The 21,276-nt window shown below is 36.5% G+C and overlaps 1 protein-coding gene across 1 annotated transcript in view; it reads right to left on the bottom strand.

Annotated features, from left to right (window-relative positions):
• Positions 1–2,017: 2,017 nt before the first annotated feature.
• Positions 2,018–21,276, bottom strand: part of LOC106545315 (histone H2A.Z) — a 30,816-nt gene continuing 11,557 nt past the window's right edge. Inside the window, 2 exon segments of the mRNA XM_014061833.2 lie at positions 2,018–2,577; positions 11,738–11,991. Of these exon segments, the coding sequence (XP_013917308.2) occupies positions 2,509–2,577; positions 11,738–11,971 (303 nt within the window). The 5' untranslated portion in view covers positions 11,972–11,991 and the 3' untranslated portion in view covers positions 2,018–2,508.

The raw sequence follows: 21,276 nt of genomic DNA, 5'->3' as shown, positions 1-21,276 counted from the left end.
TAAATCTATGATAAATGTATTATTGGAAATAATAAGCAGAAAAGCTAATGGGAAAAGATACTCAACAGGAAATGGGAAAAGTTGCTTAAAATGTGTGTGAGAAATAGGTATTTAAAATACCTAAGGGGAAATTAACACATACTAAATTAAAAACAATTAACATTGCCTGGTCACCCGTAAATATTAACAAAGAGTGTTGAAAAAAAGACAAGAAGCAACTAGAGGAACTGAGAAAGAAAGAGAGCAGAACTGGAGAAAAAAGCAAGCTTCAGGCAACAGGAGATGTATTCAAATTTTGAGAGGGGAACTGCATCATGGTATGGCAAATCCATAGCATAGAGATCATTTTAATAGACAGCACCACACAATATTTATTATATGTTAATACCAAGTTTGCTTTCTTACTCTCTCAAGTTTATTTCTTTTTAAACTTATTGGTTTGTTTGTTTGTTTGTTTACTTATTTATTTATTTAGGCTGCCCAACTTCTCTCAGTTACTCTAGATGGCTTACAGGGATGAAAACTCAATAAAAAAAGCCAATAAAAAGCAATAACCCCTACCCTCCTGGCAACAACAATCAAATGAGCCATTTGATGGATTCCATCCCACATTGGGGTCACAAGGTCCATTGGCAAAACCAGGTTCTCAGGGCCTTGCAAAACTCTGTCAAAGTGGTGGGGAGCAACTTTACCTCGTGGGGGATAATATTTTACTGGGATGAAGCCACTATGGAGAAAGCCCTTCTTTTGGATCCTGCTAGATGGAGCTTTTTAAGAGTGGAGACCCATAGCATTCCCTGCCTCCCTCCTCTGGCAGATTGGGAAGTTGTGACTGGGAAAAGATGGTCCTTCAAATATTCAGAATATCTAGGTCAAATGTCTCTAGGACGCTTGTAATTATTTGTGTAATATATGCAATAATATATCAGTTGTAATTTGCTGATATGGATTTTCTTCTGCTTACTCTTACACACGTGCATGCACACATGCACACGCTCACACACATTTTCCCCCAATAAAATACATAAATATACCAAGTTTTCTTTTGAAAAACTCTTTGATCAATTTGATGTCTACAGAGAAGCCAAAGAAAACAGTGTTTGGTTTCACACCCATGAGTCATTATTTCATTCTATAAAAAAAGGATTATTTCAAATTCTTTAGCTTCCTACATCAATGCCAATCAAAGAACATCCTTGTGAAAACCACACCCATAATCCACAGATCCATTATAAAGTGATATACTCAAGGTGACATCACTGTCAAGGTAAATAAAAACTAATGCAGAAACTAAAAAGGTTATGTGTTTGCTGTATTCATTATAGTATAATGCCCTGACTGAATTGTAGATCCTCTGTACTTAAACATATAAACAAAAATCTAATAATTATTCTTCAAAGAATAAAATAACATGGCAGATCTCACATTTCAAACAGTTCACAAATCATCCTAGGATAAGCTTCCTCTGCCAGAGCATTGTATGTACAGGATATTCATTGGTTTGTTGTTTGAACAAATATGTCCTAATTTCACTGCTTGAATAGCATAAATCCCCATTGTCACTTTCATTCATTTGCAGCAATTTGATCTGCTGTTATTGAACTATTATCTATTCTTAAGTTTACTTTATATTCTCGCTGTGTGTACATTTGTCTTAACTAGTAATTTCTGAGACAGGTTACTATTAGCTTCATTTTATTCATGGGAAAAGGGAAAAGCTTTTATGTCATAGCATAAAAGCCTTTGGCATTGAATGCATGGACATACTAGATAGACCTAGATCTTAGATATGGAGGGAAGCATCAAATGGCTTGAAGGAACTTTTGCACACACAAAAAAAGCTGAGTGGGTGAAGAAAAAATACCCTTTACACTTGCAGTGTGAAAGGTGGAATGGAATGGAATGAATAAGGCTGTCTAGCTGGAGTCCTAAAGTGAAATATTCTACATTGTAATGAAAAACCCAAACTAAGAAAAATGAAAAGAAGTGGTAATATTTTTTTATGATTAGGCTGAGACAAAGGAATAGTAATTTGTTTTTTAGATATGCAGAAGGAATGAGGACAAATAAAGTATAATGGATTAATAAACCTAGAAATAGTTTTGCTTCAGTGTTACCAATGGATTACTTCAACATTTCTATCTATTACACCTAATCTAACCCTATTAGGAGAACACATAGGGTGAACCGGTAGTGGTGACGGTGGGAGGCTCTGCCCACCTACCCAGACACTTCTGCGCATGCGCAGAATCTTTTTGAATGTGCAGAAGTGTTGTGAACACACGTGTGCATGAGCAAGCCAGTAGTAAAAAAAAATGGAAATCAGGAGGAATTAGCATAGCGATGACACGACGTGCGAACCTGGAGCTCCAGGATCGCAGTCAATACTTTTATCGCTGGACGGTCCTTTTGGACCTAAACCATCCTGCAGAGATGGTGACAGGGAAGAGTACGTCCTGCTGATCTCAGGGACATCACAAAGTCTCTGATTGATCCAAGAGAACCTCTTCATGCCAGCGATAGAAGTGCAGCCACTGAAGCTGCTGAAGTTGGGACAGCTCCGGAATGGGAGGAAAGCTGAAAGAGAAAATGTGTCATTTGGTGAGGAAATTTTATTATTAGACAAGAGACTACTCAAAAAAATCAAAGTTAAATCAAATTTGAAAACAGAAGAAAGTAAGCTGCGAAATTAAGCTATGTTAGACAGTGTATTATCCTTGTTTTTTAAAATCTTTTTTCATGGATGGAGCTTTTGTAAATATTTCCTACTTTTTTAAACTGAATGGATTAGTTTTTCTTCTTCTCCTTTTTATTTCTTTTTCTATACCAATGGATTAAGAATTTTTTATTTTATTTTTACAATGTTGGACTGGATGGTTTTTTTCTCCATTTAAGAAGTTTTTTTCCCTTTTCTCTGTAAGTTTTGATTATAAAGAAGATATTAAAAGGAATACAAAGAGAACTGTAACAATAGAAGGAAAGGAAGTAACACTGCCACTTGGAGTAAGAAGAGCATGGGTTGTTTATACAGGTGCTCTTTGGGAGCTCTTTTAATAGCTGGAGTGGAAAGAGGAGAGACCTTGACTTTGAAAGATTATAAATGAACTTGCTTCAAATCTAACAAAAAGCTTTAAATGTTATAGTGGCAGTGTTTATAAATTGGAAAATGGCACAATAAGAAAAAGAAACCTTAACATTGCAAATGATTATGTTTGGAATTCAAAAGATCTTAGCAGTAAGAAAAAAATGAGAAGAGATTGGAGAATATAGAATGCAGCGCAGTAAAATTTGATGGAAAAATTGAGGATGTTTATCAAATGGAAAAAATGGAGGACAGAGTTCTAAAAATTGAGGGAAAAAATTATCAAAGAAACAAGAAAACTGTTGATATTGATAGTAAACTGAGCCTGGCTAGAAATGAAAAGAGTGGAATATGGAAAGAGGAGCTAGATGGACTGGAACTCTATTCCAGATTTCAAAGTACAGAAGCAAAAAAGAGAGAAAAATTGATGGAAGTAAGGAGAGAAACTTTATCAGAAGCACAAGTGATAACTAAAGATAAGCTGATTGAAGAAGCAAATGGGGGGTTTTGAGTTTACATAAGAAATGAAATGAACAATAACTTGCAAAGAGAAGTCTATATAAGACTTACCAACAAATTAATCAGAATGCTAATGCTACAAATGGCAAGAGACATAAGTCTGCACTATTACTGGAAAGACACAGGTTGATGTAGTGAAAGCTGATAATAAAAATTAAATAAAATTTAGTTAAATTTAGAGTATTATGTATAAAATGAAGTGATAATGGTTATAGTTAAATAAATGATTGCTAATGATAATAATGCATATATATCTATTGGTTTGTTAAGAGGAAATTCTATATAAATTGCAAATGGAGACTATGAAAGGAAGTTTAGAAATTAAACATAATCAACTTTTTATTTAGAATACGTTATAAAGATGCAATTTTATTGTAAGATGTTGGGAGAGGTTAATGCCATTATGTGGTTTGCTTTGAACTGGAATATTTCATATAAAAGTATATAAAAACACAGTCAAACAAGGCTAAGATATGATGAAAGGAATGTATATAAATACTGCATACTTGATTTAAAAATATGTGATTCAATATGAATTATAGATGAAGACTGTGGAAGGGATGCATGTCATACTTTCTACAATTTGTAATGGAAGATGGTTTTGTGTTTTTTGTTTTTGTCTGTTTGTGTTCATTTAAAAAAAAAAATCTTCCAAAACAAAAATGGAAACCCACCACTGCTGCAGAATACTGTCTCTTTACAGTGATAGAAAAATTGACTAAGTTAGATTGCAGTTGATTTTTTAATATTTGGAATATTCCATTTCCATTAAAACAAGTGGAACATAGCACATTTATTAATAAATGCCGTCAACCCTTTTGGAGTCATTTTTCCTACAGCAGGGAGAAATGAAACAGGCACAAGCTGCAATATAACAAATGCTCCGCTCTGATCTTAATAGGCTAATTGCTTTCTGACTATTTTATCCTTCAGTGCAGCTTGTGCTTGGCCACCAGAGGCTTTACAAAACAAACAGCTTTGTAATTTTCTATGAATTTCCCGTTGTCTATATGTGCTTTTCTTTTCTTTATTCATTTATTTATTTATCTAAACTCTGGGTGGCTCCCCAAAATTAAAACAACATATAAAATCATATTAAAACAATAAAACAAAAACATTAAAATGTTTAACACAAAGATCTGGTGTTAAATCAAGTCCTAATGTGCAATTACCCAGTTTTATTCAATCTAAGGGTTTGATTTCCTTTTGCTTAATTTTTCCTTAACTAGGTGAGCATTCCTACAGATGGGAGAAAGAGTAGAGGGACACCTTAAAGGTGCTCTTGGTGAATAGATGTCATGGCATTCACTCTTTGCTGTCATTCAGTCCCACTATGGCCAATTAGAATAGTATCTCAAAATATCTGGACTTCATTAATAAACATCCAGCCAACAATATAGGCCTCTGCAAATTTTTCACTTCAAGTGAAACACTCCTTCGAAATGCCAAGCCAGGAAATAATATGGCGGAACAGCTGGTTAAAGAAAACTGGGCTTGATATTCTATGCAGATATTCTAACAACTCACTTCAGAAAGTCCATCAATGCATCAAGATCAGTGGTGGGATTCACTTACCTTCCCTACCAGTTTGCAAATGTAAGCGCATGTGAGTGCTCATTTCACTCACACGGACCGCATCTGAACATGAATACCGCCTTCTGTGCATGCGCAGTATTTGCACTTTAGTTGGAATGGGTGGGCGGAGCCTCCCGCAGCTGCCGCTACCGGTTCACCCGAACCAGAGAGAACCGGCTGAATACCACCTCTGATCAAAATCTTTTATGAGATGAATTGTCAACAGGCCACACAGACATACAAATGTGCAGTAAAGTCTTCTGATAAATGATGAAGTAGAATGTTTAACATACTCTGTGTGAAGAGGAAATTATCATCCACAGGATACAAATATTATCTATAAGTTATAACCCAAAGGCAATATTTGTAATTATCTTTCTTAGCAACATTGTTTTTACTAGCAGCATTTTCAGCTTCTGACATACCTTAGATACTAGAACAACTTATTAAATCCTTTAAAACTAAAAAACTATTAATTTTTATACTTGTTATGGTTAAACCATTTTGATATGCGGATGTTAAGAAATGAGTTGAATAAAAAACTAGAGGTTCCTATATTGCCTAGAAATGGGAAACTGTCTTATCTTGTATAGAATGTAGAGGGTAAGAAGGCAAGAAGGCCGACAGACCTCAAATTATGATTTTTACAACAAGAAATAATGTTTGCAGCTCATTGAACTCTATTACATTTGTTCAGAAAAGGACTCACAAAAATGGCACTTTGTTGGAGGTGTAATGAGGATACGGCTTCTTTAATACATATGTTTCTGCAATGCCCTATACTTACAAGTTTTAGGAATTAGTAGTGGCATGTATAAATTTGACTATAGAACAAAAGCTAAAATTGTCAAAGATAAAATTCTTTTGAATTATTACACCAATTTTGACAACATAAATGGATTTTGAATACTGTGGCCAGAAGACTGATACTACAGGATTATAAAATAAATGCTTGGCCCCCTTTATTCAATAGATTGAAGACCAATGGCATTTGCAAAATGTCAAGCACCAGGGAAATCAGGAGAATCAGGTAGTTCAAAGGAGTGTAAAAAGTTATTGCAAACTTAAACTCTGTACAAGAATATGAACTACTAATGGTCAAGAGAAATTAGCAGGAGTAAAGAACAGAAAATAATTAAGTGTGGGCTGGTCTCAGATCTCTTGTGCGACACCGGGACTCATGACTGATAATGTGTTTGACCCAGGGGTGAAATCAACTTACCTTCACTACTGGTTCACAAATGTGAGCATGAGTGTGCCACCTCCGCACATGTGCAGGACCTTCTGCACATGAGCAATGTCCAGGTAGATGGATGGAGCATGCTACCAAATGCACTTGCAAAGGTAAGTAGAACAGCAGGGGGGAGGGAGGGAATCCATGGTATTTCCAATGATCAGCTATGCCACACAATTTAGATTAGCTAGAAAGCAGGAAATCTGATGATTCTAGCTAATATAAATCACACATCATAGCTGATCATCGGAAGTAGCATTTTTTACTACCTGTTCGGGTGAACTGGTCCGAACCGGTAGCATTTCACCCGTGATTTGACCCTCCTTCTGGCTCAGCATGGCCATCTCCTATACAGTTGCCTACAGACATAGACTTTGAATAGACAATTACAATGAAATATGAAACTCGTTTATACAGAATACATTATTTTGACCACAGGACACTACAAAGGCACAGCTAATAATGACAAGTGGGATTGCCAGAATTGCCATTTTAAGTCAGAGTAGACATGTGACATCACACCTTACAACTATACCAGTTAGCAAAGGAGTTACAAAGGAGGTCTTATTTGCCATCAGTAAATGAGGGTTACCTTTATTGTGAGCTAGGAGACTAACCACACCAGGAACAGGGAGAAGACTTTATGGGAAGGTTCGGGGACTTGTGATTTATCAAATAATGAGCTTTTAGATAGATAGAAAAACAAAAAGAAAGAATGAATAAATAAAAACAAGGAGATATCAAAATTTTGATGTTTCCAGTGGTGGTAAGTAGGAGCTATAGTTTTGGAATGAAAGCCTGCCACCTTCTGGTTACTCAGGAAACACCTGTACAAAAAATGTTCATTTCCAACTGAAGTCTCTCTTGATCTGATTTTGTGGTTTTGGGCACACTTGAAAATTAAAATTATGCCTTTATTTGTGTGGATAAAATTGTATTTACAGGAACAAAGACTTCATTAAAGCCCAACAATTATTATCCTTGATTGAAATGTGGCTTATGTTATTTTGGAAGCACAGTTTAGGGTCCTATAATTGACCATGGTTTATTTCTACAACTCCTATATGTTACAATTGTAGCTTAAGTTGGGTTCATCTGTATTTAAATTATACTAAGAAGACTCATTTCAGATCTATGAATCTACTTTGTTATGCTAGGCTCATAAAATCTAAGACACAAGAAAGTTAAGGAGGAAACCAGATGAGGTATAGAACGTCTGAAATAAAGAGACTTCCTTCTCTTTTTCCACTAAAAAAAGGGAAACTTCTTGACGTGGGCCAGAGAACAAGGTATTAGCAAAGAATTCAGAGTAGAAATGAGGTTCTTGTAAAAAAAATATGAATGAGCATAAGGGAAGAACAAGTAGCAATGTCTCTAGGCCAGATAAATAGCAAAAGAGGAAGAAATCATATATGGAAGAGGCTAAAAAATAGATATTTTTTCAGAATTGCTCAGCAGCCTAACAATTTGAAGAAGAAAAAATTGAATCCATAAAGTAAACCAAAACTGTGGAGTAATGGAGAAATGAAACTAATCCAAGCTTATAAGTAGTCCCCATTTAGTGACCAGAATTGGGACTGGCAACTCAGTTGCTAGGCTAGAAATTACATGACCATGATAGGTTTATAATCTTATTTCCCATTTCGTTGTTAAATAAACCATCACATGACTGCAACTTACGCTTTTACTGTTGTGTTCTTTATTAACTCTGTTTGTCTCAAGCAAGTTGTGGTAATCACTTAACTCTGGGATTCTGCAGAGTTGTAAATGCATGCCAAGTGCAAAGCACCTCAATGATGAGCATGAGGGAGGTAACTGTTGGTAGTAAATGCAAAGATTGGTTGCAAAGCTTTTATTTTATTTTATTTTTATTATCATAACTTCAAATGGTCACTAAGTGAGACAATCGGTAAGCAGCAGCAGCCTTACTGTAATGATAATCATCATCATCACTTTATAATGCCTTGGTAAAGCCACATATGGAATACTGCATCTAATTTTGCTTGCCATGATGTAAAAAAGATGTGGAGACTCTAGAAAGAGTGCAAAGAAGAGCAACAAAGATGATTAGGGGACTAGAGGCTAAAACATATGAAGAACAGTTGTAGGAATTGGGTATGTCTAGTTTAATGAAAAGAAGGACTAGGGGAGACATGAATGCGGTGTTCCAATATCTCAGGGGCTGCCACAAAGAAGAGGGAGTCAAACTATTCTCCAAGGCACCTGAGGGTAGAACAGGAAGCAATGGGTGGAAACTAATCAAGGAGAGAAGCAACTTAGAACTGAGGAGAAATTTCTTGACAGTTAGAACAATTAATTAATGGAACAGCTTGCCTCCAGAAGTTGTGAATGCTCCAACACTGGAAGTTTTTAAGAGATTGAATAACCATTTGTCTGAACTGGTGTAGGGTTTCCTGCTTAAGCAGGGGATTGGACTGGAAGATCTCCAATGACCCTTCCAACGCTATTATTCTAGTCTATCATCATCATCATGCCTGCAATATTGAATTTAGCAGTTACTGTATAATATGGTAGCCTGGGGAGGATTTTCTTCAGCTAAACTCCTTAAAAGTAATTTGGATTGCTAGGTCCCATGGTTGATAGGCTTGTGGGCACACACGCAGGTGAAACTCGAAAAATTAGAATATCGTGCAAAAGTTCATTTATTTCAGTAATACAACTTAAAAGATGAAACTAATATATGACATGCAAAGCAAGATAATTCAAGCCATGATGTGTCATAATTGTGATGATTATGGCTTACAGCTCATGAAAATCCCAAATCCACAATCTCAGAAAATTAGAATATTGTGAAAAGGTGCAATATTCTAGGCTCAAAGTGTCCCACTCTAATCATCTAATTAAGCCATAACACCTGCAAAGGGTTCCTGAGCCTTTAAAAGGTCTCTCAGTCTGGTTCAGTAGGAATCACAATCATGGGAAAGACTGCTGACCTGACAGTTGTGCAGAAAACCATCATTGACAACCTCCATAAGAAGGGAAAGCTTCAAAAGGTAATTGCAAAAGAAGTTGGATGTTCCCAAAGTGCTGTCTCAAAACACATTAATAGAAAGTTATGTGGAAGGGAAAAGTGTGGAAGAAAAAGATGCACAAGCAGCAGGGATGACTGCAGCCTGGTCAGGAAAAGGCCATTCAAAAGTGTTGGGGACTTTCACAAGGAGTGGACTGAGGCTGGAGTCAGTGCATCAAGAGCCACCACACACAGACAGATCCTGGACATGGGCTTCAAATGTCGTATTACTCTTGTCAAGCCGCTCCTGAGCAACAAACAATGTCAGAAGTGTCTTACCTGGGCTAAAGAAAAACAGACTTGGGCTGTGGCTCAGTGGTCCAAATTCCTCTTTTCTGATGAGAGCAACTTTTGCATCTCATTTGGAAACCAAGGACCCAGAGTATGGAAGAAGAATGGAAAGGCACATACTGCAAGGTGCTTGAAGTCCAGAGTGAATTTTCCATAGTCTGTGTTGATTTGGGGAGCCATGTTATCTGCTGGTGTTGGTCCACTGTGCTTCATTAAGTCCAAGGTCAACGCAGCCGTCTACCAGGAGATTTTGGAGTTTGCTTCCTTCCGCAGAAGAGCTTTATGGGGATGCTGACTTCATTTTCCAGCAGGACTTGGCACCTGCCCACACTGCCAAAAGCACCAAAACCTGGTTCAATGACCGTGGGATTATTGTGCTTGATTGGCCAGCAAACTTGCCTGATCTGAACTCCATAGAGAATCTATGGGGCATTGCCAAGAGAAAGATGAGAGACATGAGACCAAATAATGCAGAAGAGCTGAAGGCCACTATTAAAGCATCCTGGTCTTCCATAACACCTCAGCAGTGCCACAGGCTGATAGCTTCCATGCCACGCCACATTGAGGCAGTAATTGCTGCAAAAGGGGCTCAAACCAATTACTGAGTACATATGCAAGCTTATACTTTTCAGAGGTCCGATTTTGTTCTATGTACAATCCTTGTTTTATTGATTGCATATAATATTCTAATTTTCTGAGATGGTGGATTTGGGGTTTTCATGAGCTGTAAGCCATAATCATCACAATTATGAGAAATCACGGCTTGAACTATCTTGCTTTGCATGTATTGAGTCTACCTCATATATTAGTTTCACCTTTTAAGTTGCATTACTGGAATAAATGAACTTTTGCACAATATCCTAATTTTTCAAGTTTCACCTGTATACAAGTTATATCCAAAAGGGTTAGAAACTTAGAAATATGATTCCAATACTTAAGAAATTTAATAGATGTAATGCCAGGAGTTATAGAACTAACAGCCTGATTGATATTGATGTGAAAAGAATAATTCAGATATTAGGTTTGTGCTAAATTTAGCAATTTGGAAACCATTATCAGATCCATGAATTCCAACCATCCCTACCAATCACTTTTTTTCAGAAACACAAATATTGGATAGAAATTGTAGCTAAAGAACAGGCAGATTTAAAGGAAAGGCCATAAACTATCATTGGTTCTACATTACCAGATAAAGAAATCAGTTTCTAACAATTGACATTTGTTCCCAACTGTTACTAAATTAAGTGCAACCTTTGACTCTATAAATGAGTCAATTTATAGTGCAAATTGATAACATTTATGACTTTGAGGCTCTTGATACTTATTAAATTTAAATAGTATAACAAGGAACTTTTTTCTGATTTTGTGCAATCTTCAGTAGATTTCTAATAATAGGAAAAGTTCCTGTAACTAAAGAAGTGCGTAAAGGATCTATTTTGGGTTATGTTTATTTAATTTTTACATAAATGTCATTGGACTCTTTAGAATTCAAATTTTTATAATTTCATTTAATTAGCAATGTTGATGTCCAAATCTGTTTTAAATTTTCATAATATAATTGAATAAATGTACTCAATGCATTAAAAATTACAGATTAGCAACAATGTCAAGAATCCCATTAAAATCCAACATATCTAAAACAGTCAAGAACCACTGCAAACAATAGCTTCTCTGAAGCCATGTAACACTGAAATAAGGTTAAGACTTCAGTGCAGAATTTTGGTTAGAAAGCTTGATGGGCTCCATCTTCAAGATTAAAGAAAGGCAAAATTGTATTTCACAGATGAAGTCCACTGGAAATCCACTAAAAATGGACAACATAGCTTTTTGAAAGTTCTAATAAGTAATTCTTTAAATTGTTTTTTCTTGAACCTTTCTTTCCAATGAGAGATTTATGAATATGTGGAATTACACCTCCACCAGCTATTGTTGCTTTGATTAATGAATTCAGTTCTTCATCACCTCTTATTGCAAGCTTCAAATGACGAGGAGTAATCCGCTTTACCTTCAAATCTTTAGACGCATTCCCTGCCAGCTCAAGAACCTCAGCTGTAAGGTACTCCAAGATTGCAGCACTATACACAGCATCTGTAGCCCCCACATGTCCATGACTTGTTGTCCTCGATTTCAGGTGCCAATGAATACAACCAACAGGAAACTATAAGCCGGCTCTCTGTGATCGGGAAACAGTCTTGGTTTTCGTCTTTCCGGAGTCCTTCCCAGCTTTTCCTCCAGCCATTTTCAATGAGGTGATTCCGCCTGTGGGAGGAAAAATGAAGAGGATCGTCTAGGCCAATAGAAGACGGCTACTTTTTCAATTATTTCTATTGCCACCTCTGCTATTTAGCGACGGCTCCAGTTCAAAACTGCCATCATTGGACTCTATATAATTCAAATGTACCACACATTTTGAAAATATCACCCAAGCCAAATTAGGCATGTGAAAGTGTGTCTGGACAAACATAGTAAGATGTCTGGTGAAAATTGATGGGATTAAGAATTTATGAAAGAAATATTACATCTGGTTTTTATTATCCAGGCCTTGAGCCCTCTGAAAAGAGCTTTAACAGCAGTTTTTAAATAGAGCTTTAGATACATGTACCCCAAATAATATTGCTGTCATGATTGCTAGGGAGTTGGCAGTGGACAAGAGAATCAAAGTGATGTAAACAGCATTTGGCCTGCAATACATGCCCTGTCTCTTTCATACAACCATCATGATGTGACAACCCCTTTCTCAAAAAAGGAACGGAAGTTTTTCATTATCTCATTTAATGAATAGAAAAATATCTAATATTTAACATGAAAGTTAAATATTACACAAGCTTATCTTTCAAGCAAATCGAAAGTATGGTTGCTTTGCTGGTTTTATTGCTTGCCATCTCATAAAAGATCTTGTGAATAATCCATCATCCAAAGTTTCAGTTTCTGATATTTTAACTACATACTGGTAGGTTCAAAATAAGGAACAAAAGATTCCACAATTTTCTCCTAACCCTTTTCTTCCTGTGCCTATTTAAAGAAGAAGAAATAAACAGACCAACTGTTAAATTGATGTTATTTTTTTTTACTTCCTTCAGACTGTTCTTGCCCAACCATTGGATTTTATCTAGAGCTAAAATAGAAAGCAATCAGACCCAGTTAGCATACTGTATATGATATTATATATGATCCAGCCATGTGCCAAAACCTATTTGACACGGATGTTTTGGAATGAATCAGTGGCAGAATGAAGTTTGGTTTGGTTTGGTTTGGTTTGGTTTGGTTTATTAGATTTATATGCCGCCCTTCTCCCAAGGACTCAGGGCGGCGTACAACATTAAAAAACACATATTACAAAATTTAAAAAGAATTAAATAGAATATCCCAAACAAACCCAATTAGAATTAATAATGACATTTTTAAGAAAATTCAATTAAAATCAATAATTTATTTTATTTTGTTCAGGCCAGGCTGGCTTGCTGGAAAAGCCAACTTTTAGTAAAATGGATACTGACACAGTACCACATATAAGCCTGGGAGGCGTTTTGAGTAATTTGATTTGGAATAGCTCACAAGATAAACTCTGCTTGTAAAAATTGTCCTGATATTAGGAATTATAGTTAAAAATCATTAATTCTCCTTTAATTCCATTCAGAACAATACCATCACTTCATTTAGAGCTTTATAATTCTGCAAGTTGCTTATCAACTGAATTCTACAATTTTTTAATTAATATTTTCACTGACAATGGTCACAAAACAATATGGGAATTAATGAATTTTATACCATCAGCTAAAATGTGAACTGCAACTGGAAAGGTGGGAACCAAGAAACATCAAAACACACTAAATCATTGTGTAAATCCAGTGCCATCAACAGCTCAACTTGAGAAACAGGTTGCAGGAAATCTACAACCAAAGAGTAGGAGAAAAACGTTTAAACTTGCCAAAAGTAGTAATAAAAAGATTATTTCAATATGTAAGGGCCAAGAAGAAAGTCAAGGAAACAACACTAATGGCAAGGAGGTGACAGGCAGGAGAGAGAAAGCACAATTGCTTAATTCCTTCTTTGCATCTATTTTTTTAAAGGAAGAAATACCACAACCTATGAAAAGTAGCACCAAGGCAGAGAAAACATATGTAGAAGTCAAAATGGGCATGGAATTGGTAAGAAGATACTTATACACCAGTGATGGGTTTTAACATTTTTAGAACCTCTTCTGTAGGTGTGGCCTGTTTTGTGGGAGTGGCTTGCTGGCCATGTGACTGGGTGGGAGTGGCTTGGCAGTCATGTGACTGGGTGGGCATGGCCAACTTGTAAAATGTGGTGAAACTCACTTAACAACCCTCTTAGCAACCAAAATGTTGGCTCAGAAACTTTGGCATTTGAAGCATGCAAGTCTTAAAGCTGTCAAGTTACAAGATCCTTGCACCCCTAACTCTTTAAGAAAAAAAACCCAGGGGTGTTCAAACCTGACAGCTTTAAGACTTGTGGACTTCAACTCCCAGAATTCCTCCTCCAGTCATGTTGGCTCAGGAACTCTGGCATTGACGTGTGCAAGTCTTAAAGCTGTCAAGTTACAAAACCCTTACATCCCTAACCCTTTAGAAAAAAAACCCCAGGGGTGTTCAAACTTGAAAGCTTTAAGACTTGTGGACTTCAACTCCCAGAATTCCTCCTCTCGCTCTTCATCTTGATGATGTGCAGACGGGCGGGGGGAGGGAGCTGGAACCGGTTCTAAACGTCACTGTAGATTACACTTGATCTTAGCCAAAAGGCCGAGAAGTACTGTAGATTTGTGGAACCTCTTCTATAGAAGAGGTTAGAACTGGCAGGAACCCACCCTTGCTATACACCTTGGATGAAAGCAAATCACCTGGGCCAGATGGTTTGCATCCCAAGTTTTTGAAGCAGCTGGCAGATGTAATTTCAAAACCACTGAATGTAATCCTTCAAAGCTCATATAGCACAAGGGAAATAACAGAGCTGATGTGGTTCCAGTCTACAAAAAGGGAGAAACATGGATCCAGGAAATCAAGAGCTGATCAATACCAGGGAAAATCCTTGGAAGGATAATCAAGCAGAGGATTTGTGAACACTTACAAACAAATAAAGTGATTATTCTATGTGAGCATGGGCTTTTTAAAAAATAAAGTAACTAAATTAGTGGATCAGCAAAATGCTCAGGGCATGTCAATCATTTCAGTCATGGTTTTCCCAAAGGTACTTTCCAAAATGCAACTGGACTTTCTTTGTTTTTTCTTTGGAGATGTTTTGCTTTTCATCCAAAAAGCCGAATGAACTAAAGACGTTTCTTGGATGAGAAGCAAAATGTCTTCAAGAAAATAAGGAAATCTAGTTGTCTTTTGAAAAGTACTTTTGGGATGGCTGTGGACATGATATACTTGGACTTCAGCAAAGCAAGGCTTAACCTTCTTAGTAACATAGAATAATATTGGATACAGATAGCACCATCACCAAAGAGCTGTGATGGTGCAATGGTTAGAATACAGCATTGCAGGATAACTCACTGCTCACTCCAGGAGTTTGATTCTGACCGGCTCAAAGTTGACTCAACCTTCCATCCTTCCAAGGTCAATAAAATGAGGAATCAGATAGTTGGGACAATATACTGACTCTGTAAACTGCTTAAAGCAGGGTTTAAAGCACTGAGAAGCGGTATGTAAGTGCTTTTGCTATCACCAGATGGATTCACAATTGGCTAACCAATCACACTTAATAGATATTCCCCAACAGAACTAGCTCTAGATGGAGAGAAGCATTAAATAGGGAACCTCTTAGTTCAGATTAGGGGCTAGTACTCTTCAACATCTTCATAAATAATCTAGATGACGGGATAGAAGGGAAGCTCATCAAATGTGCAGATGAAGCCAAGATGGGAGAAATTGCTAACACTTTGGAAGATAGACTCAAGATCCAGAAGGACTTTAGTAGACTTGAATACTGGACCCTAAGGAACAGTGGTGGGTTTCAAATTTTTACCTACCTATTTTGTGAGTGTGGCCTATTTTGTGGGCATGGCTTGGTGCTCATGTGACCGGGTGGAAGTGGTCAGCTTGTAAAATGTGGTGAAACTCATTTAACAACGGTCTTGCTTAGCAACCAAAATTTTGAGCTCAATTGTGATTATAAATTCTCTTTCTTTTTCTTTCTTTCTTTCCTTTCTTCTTTCTTTCTTGTCTTTCTCTCTCCCTCTTTATTTCTTTCCTTCCTTTTTCTTCCTTCCTTTCTTTCTTGTGTCTCACTCTCACTCTTTCTTTCTTTTGTTCCTTCCTTCCTTTCTCTTCTTTCTTTCTCCTTTTCTTTCTTTCTTGTATCTCTCTCCACTTTCTTTCTTTCTTCCTTCTTTCTTGTGTCTCTCTCACCAACTTTCCTTCTTTCTTTCTCTTTTCTACTTTCTCTTTTTCTTTCTTTCTTTCTCTCTCTCTCTCTTTCTATCTTTGTCTCTCTCTTTTTTCTCTCTCTCTCCCTTCCTTCCTTCTTTTTTTCTCTCTTACTCTTTCTCTCTCCCTTCCCCCCCACACACATACCTTCCACTTGGCAAAAATTTCTGTTTTGCCAGCTGGGAGGCTGGCAAAAAAGCCTTGTTTTCCCTGGTGCCCGCAGCTCTCGGAGGAAGGAGGCAGGGAAGCGAGCCCCAAGCCTCATCTCTGCCACCTTCCTCAAGAGCTGGCTTTGGGGATGGCCAGCCTCTCCCGCCACTGCACCCTTCACTCACCTTCCACCCGGAGGCTCTGCTGGGACAACTATCAAAGTAGTAACTGAACAAGTACCGAAGTATGAGCCATCAATATGTTGCAGCTATCAAAAAAGCCAATGCAGTCCTACGCTGCATCAACAGAGGGATAGCATCAAGATGAAAAGTGGGAGCTCTGTTTTTCACTATACTGGTGAGACCATACTTAGGATACTATGTCCAGTTCTGGTCATCACAATACAAAAAGATGTTGTCATCCTGGAAAGTGTGGAGAGAAGAGCAACAAAGATGATAAAGGATCTGGAGACTAAATCATATGAGTTTGAGGGAGCTAGTTATGTCTAGCCTTTTAAAGAGAAGGATTGGGAGGGGGTAATATGATAACTTTTCTTTTAGTATTTGAGGGGTTGTCACAAAGAAGAGGGAAATGACTTGTTCGCTAAGGCACAAGAGGGCAGGACAAAAAGTAATGAGTAAAGCAAAATTGAACCTAGAAGTAAGGAGAAATTTTCTAATAGTAAGAATAATAAATGGAATAGATTGCGTCCAGGGGTTGTGGGTACTCCATGACTGGAATTTTCAAAAGTAGACTGTACAACCATTTGCCTAGAGTGGCTCTTTATGCAGAATCATAGAATTCTAGTTGAAAATCTTTGAAGTTCCTTCCATGCCTATAATTCTATGATTCAATGAGAGGGAGATTTACCAATATAGGGTGTGAGTTTATGTATAAATACATGACACCTCATTGTGAAAATTTCTTTGCACAATAAGCTTTCAACTTATTTAAATGGATAATAATTATCCCTACATATGTTATCTAATTGTTTTAAAAGATCTCAGAAAAAGAAATGAAGATTAAAGGAGTGAAGCTCTGCATCCATTTATTTAAAACTAAACAGGTTTGTTTGGTGGCATCTCTACAAGGCAACCAGATGACCTAGATGTTCCCCATCCAAAATGAGGAGAGGGCTCTAGTCTCAAAATCTGGACAGAACTTCAGAAACAGTAACTTAACAGCATGACATGTTTGACACTAGTACTCAAAAGATATACCAATCTTTGCGGAATGTATTTACTTAAATGGCTTAAATGGGGGCACAAGTAGATTGCTCCTGGTTCAGCCTAGTTCAGCCAAAACGGTAGTGGAATTCAGGCCTGGATCGCAACAACCCAGGCCTACTATGCCCCCAAACTGGTTCCCTCAACACCGCTGGGCTGCTGCCACTTTGCTTTTTAGTGACTGAGCATGCGCAGTTCACTGTAAATTGTTCTGCATGTGAGGGTTGCAAACCGGTAGTAAAACCAGAAGCAACCCACCTCTACTGGGGGTCTGTCATTGTAAAATCATTGTGGTGAGCAAAAGATAGAACTAAATTAACTTTAGTACTAAAATTCAAGAACTTTCTAGAAATTATGTATCCATCACTACTGTACTGGGTCAATATAACAGGATATTTACATATTATATTCCACAAAAAGGTTGAAATGTAGAATCAGCAAAAATGTTGATTCATTTTATTTGATATTCCTCCCTAGCAATCTGAATAAGAAACTGCTAACCCAAAAAACAAGTCTCTCAGAATTCTGTTTGGTAGCATTTATTAGAAGGAAAATTGAGATTCTAACATAAGAGTTTCACCATATTTTCAGATGAAGCACCAATACCTGTGGACAATTTAGAGTGGCAAAAATCTCATTCATTTTCTTATGGTCATACAAGGAAGAGGGCTGCAAGTCTGTTGCTTTTGTTAAACTGGGCCTGTCTGAATCTATTAATTGATCCAACTCTCATATATATGCTGTTGATGGGCTGAAATCTGGCGAATAAGTAGGGTTAACATGAGATGGTCTACACTATAGGTGTTATATCTTGCCCTTGTGAACTTATTAGTCAGCTGACATAGTCAGATTTTAAGTTAAATGAGGCAGAAGCTACACAGAAGATACTCATTTTTTCTCAAATATGATGACTACAGTTGAGGGATGAGCAATGGGCTAAAAACTTGTTTTTGATCTTTAAAACCATGAATTTATCTTTCAGGGTTGTCAAAAAAACTACATAGAACAGTATTTTAATAGAGATTTAAGTAATCAACAGTCATTTCTGGCTACAACTTAATTGGTGGAATGAAAAACAACAACCTGATCTGTTCCCTGACAGCAGTTATAATTAGCCAGTGAGCATGTCATGATAAGTCAGCAGTCATTGGCCACCGACAGCACAATCAGTTCCCACCTATTGACAGGAAGTGAACAGAAAAGTAGTTTGCTAAGCAAAAATAGTGCTTGAATCAAAATAATTGGATTTATTATATGTGATATTCTCTTGCTTGTGATCTTTTCTTTTATTTACTCATTTCACTGTTTTTAATTGGTTTTGTAGCATGCATTAATATGCCATCCAGAATCAATTTCTGGGAGTTGGGGAGCCATATATACTTGTTAATAAATAATCAACCTTGAAACTGGGCAATATATTTGCCTATAAGGCATTTTATTTTATTATACAATGTCATGGTCAAATAACCAATAAGCCATCTCTTACTGTCAAATAAAATTTTAAAAATTATTTTACCATCCTCTAAGTGATTTACTCTTAAATCTTTGCAGCAAGACCATTAGACTTATCCCATTACTTGTAATTGTGATTTCAATGTTTGGAAAATGCTGAATAATTAAAAAAAACAACCAAATACCTAGGAGCTGCTCAACATCCAATATCAAAATCTAATCTAGACTTTATTAATTAAGTATTAATGCAATAATATAGAAGCAAAGTGTAACCCTTCCTAAGTACAAGGAATCACCACTAATGAATTGATTGAATCCCACTTGAGTGAATAGACCTCACAAGAGCATTGGACACTAGGACTAAATGGAGTTCAACACGATTCATTTTTCTCTAATCAAAAATTTATGATAATTTATGATAAAGTATCATGTATGATAAAGTATCAGTATGATAAAATATATGGCATGAACCACGTTGCTTAAATTTTATCGGAAGGGATCATGAGGTTTAGGAAGAGGAACGGGAGAATCTACAGAAGGTTGGGGTAAATAGCAAAGAAGTAAGAGACGAGAATAAAATATAGATAGAATGATTTATACTATTTAAGCATAGATAAAGATGGGGGGCTGAGATCAACACAAAGAGTGGTTTCCTTTTTTTTTCCTTTTTTTTTCTTTTTTCTCTTTTCTCTTTTCTTTTCTCTTTTTTTTTCTTTTTTCTCTGTTTTTTTTCTTTCTTTTGATATATTACTTTTATTTTTTAATCCATATGTATACAAGATATTTTAGACAGAGGTAGTGCCAGGTGTGGGCCCTGGGAAGTCGGGAGGATTAGGGATGGGGATTTGTGGGGGGTGGGGTGGGGGGGTGTTAACATAGTCTTAATAAGAACAAGAATGTATTTATATACGGTGGTTCTTTTTTTTTTTTTCCTTTTTTTTTATTTCTTTTTTTTCCTTGGTTCATTTTACTTTGATCAGATCAAACAACACTCGAATAAAGGCATACACCAAGGAGGGAGGTAGAGGGAAAGAAGAGGGAGGAGTAAGGAAGGAGTAAGGGGAATGTAAGGAGGGTGTCCGGGGAGTAAGGGGAGAAGGAAGGTTTGAGGGGAAAGGGAAGTAGGAGGGGAGTGTTAGAGGGAGAAAGGAAAGTTGGAGGGGGTAGATGGGGTGTATGGAGGATGAAAGGGTTAGGTGGGGTTGTGAATGATGAGTTGTGTTTCCTTTTTATTTGTTCGTTTTATTCCCTTTTTCTTTTTTTTCTTTTCTTATAGTAAATACCCTGTATATAAATGATTGCAAATGGAATGTGAAAATTGAATAAAATATTTAAAAAAAAAATTTATGATAAAGGAAGATGTGCTCCTAAAAATTATATTCAAATAGTAGTAGAGTATTTAAACATATATTAATTGGGGAAATAGAAGCACCTGAACTGGAAAAATTAAGGAGCAAACTAGGGCATTTGAATCTAAAGGTGTGCTAGAATGAATGTAGAATAATTACAGAAAAGATATCTGAGTATTAGGAAAGTAGAATGTGTGAGAAAGAAAATCAAAACAACTGCACCTCGGCTGTATTGGGTATAATTTGAAGTAGACAGGGGCTTTGACAGGCTTGCAAGGATGTAGCCTAACCACATCAAAGTACCTTCCATTTCTCTAGCAACTCCTGTTCTTTTTACCTTGACTACCTCAAAAGGCTGACAAAAGATTGCTGGGAAAGTTGTGTTAATAGCTTTGTAAATTAAGGGAAAATATGTATAACACTCCATATGTTTGTTCAGAAGTGCAATATGATATTCTACAGCATTAAAGATCTCCAAAAGCTCTTTAAAATTCTATTTTTAATGAGACACAAGAGGAAAATGATTAAACTCATAACTAACAGCATGAAATATATTAGCCCTGTATTTCCTGGAATATTCGGACAAATCAGCTGAATTTTATGTTGTTCTGCTCCTTCTGTCATGCAACTCTTAAGGTAGCCAGCTTCTGTGTAGCTGGTGTGAAAATGCAAAATGGTGTTAATGTGCTGCCTTGAATGGAATGGATTCCCATTAGAATGTAATTAAAAATAAAATATCCCTAAATATGATTACATGTATGAACAATTGGCTTCGTTTATTAGAGATCAATCTAATCTGGCATGGAACTTTCATTCATTTCAGTGTCAAAAAGAAATTTTACACCTCAACTGGTTTTCTGGAAAATATAGCAATGCATATAGCGTGTACAGTATAGCAATATAATGGTAACGTTATATTGGAAGAGCATATATGGTAAAATACAATTACAGTTTTAATATGAACAGTTTGAATATACACAA

This window comes from Thamnophis sirtalis, unplaced genomic scaffold, assembly GCF_051295495.1.
Source record: "Thamnophis sirtalis isolate CommonGarterSnake01/CBP01778 unplaced genomic scaffold, rThaSir2_p1.2 scaffold_4, whole genome shotgun sequence".
NCBI classification, from domain to species: domain Eukaryota; kingdom Metazoa; phylum Chordata; class Lepidosauria; order Squamata; family Natricidae; genus Thamnophis; species Thamnophis sirtalis.
The sequence above is the reverse complement of the archived record's forward strand: the minus strand, read 5'-3'. Positions and strand labels throughout refer to the sequence as shown.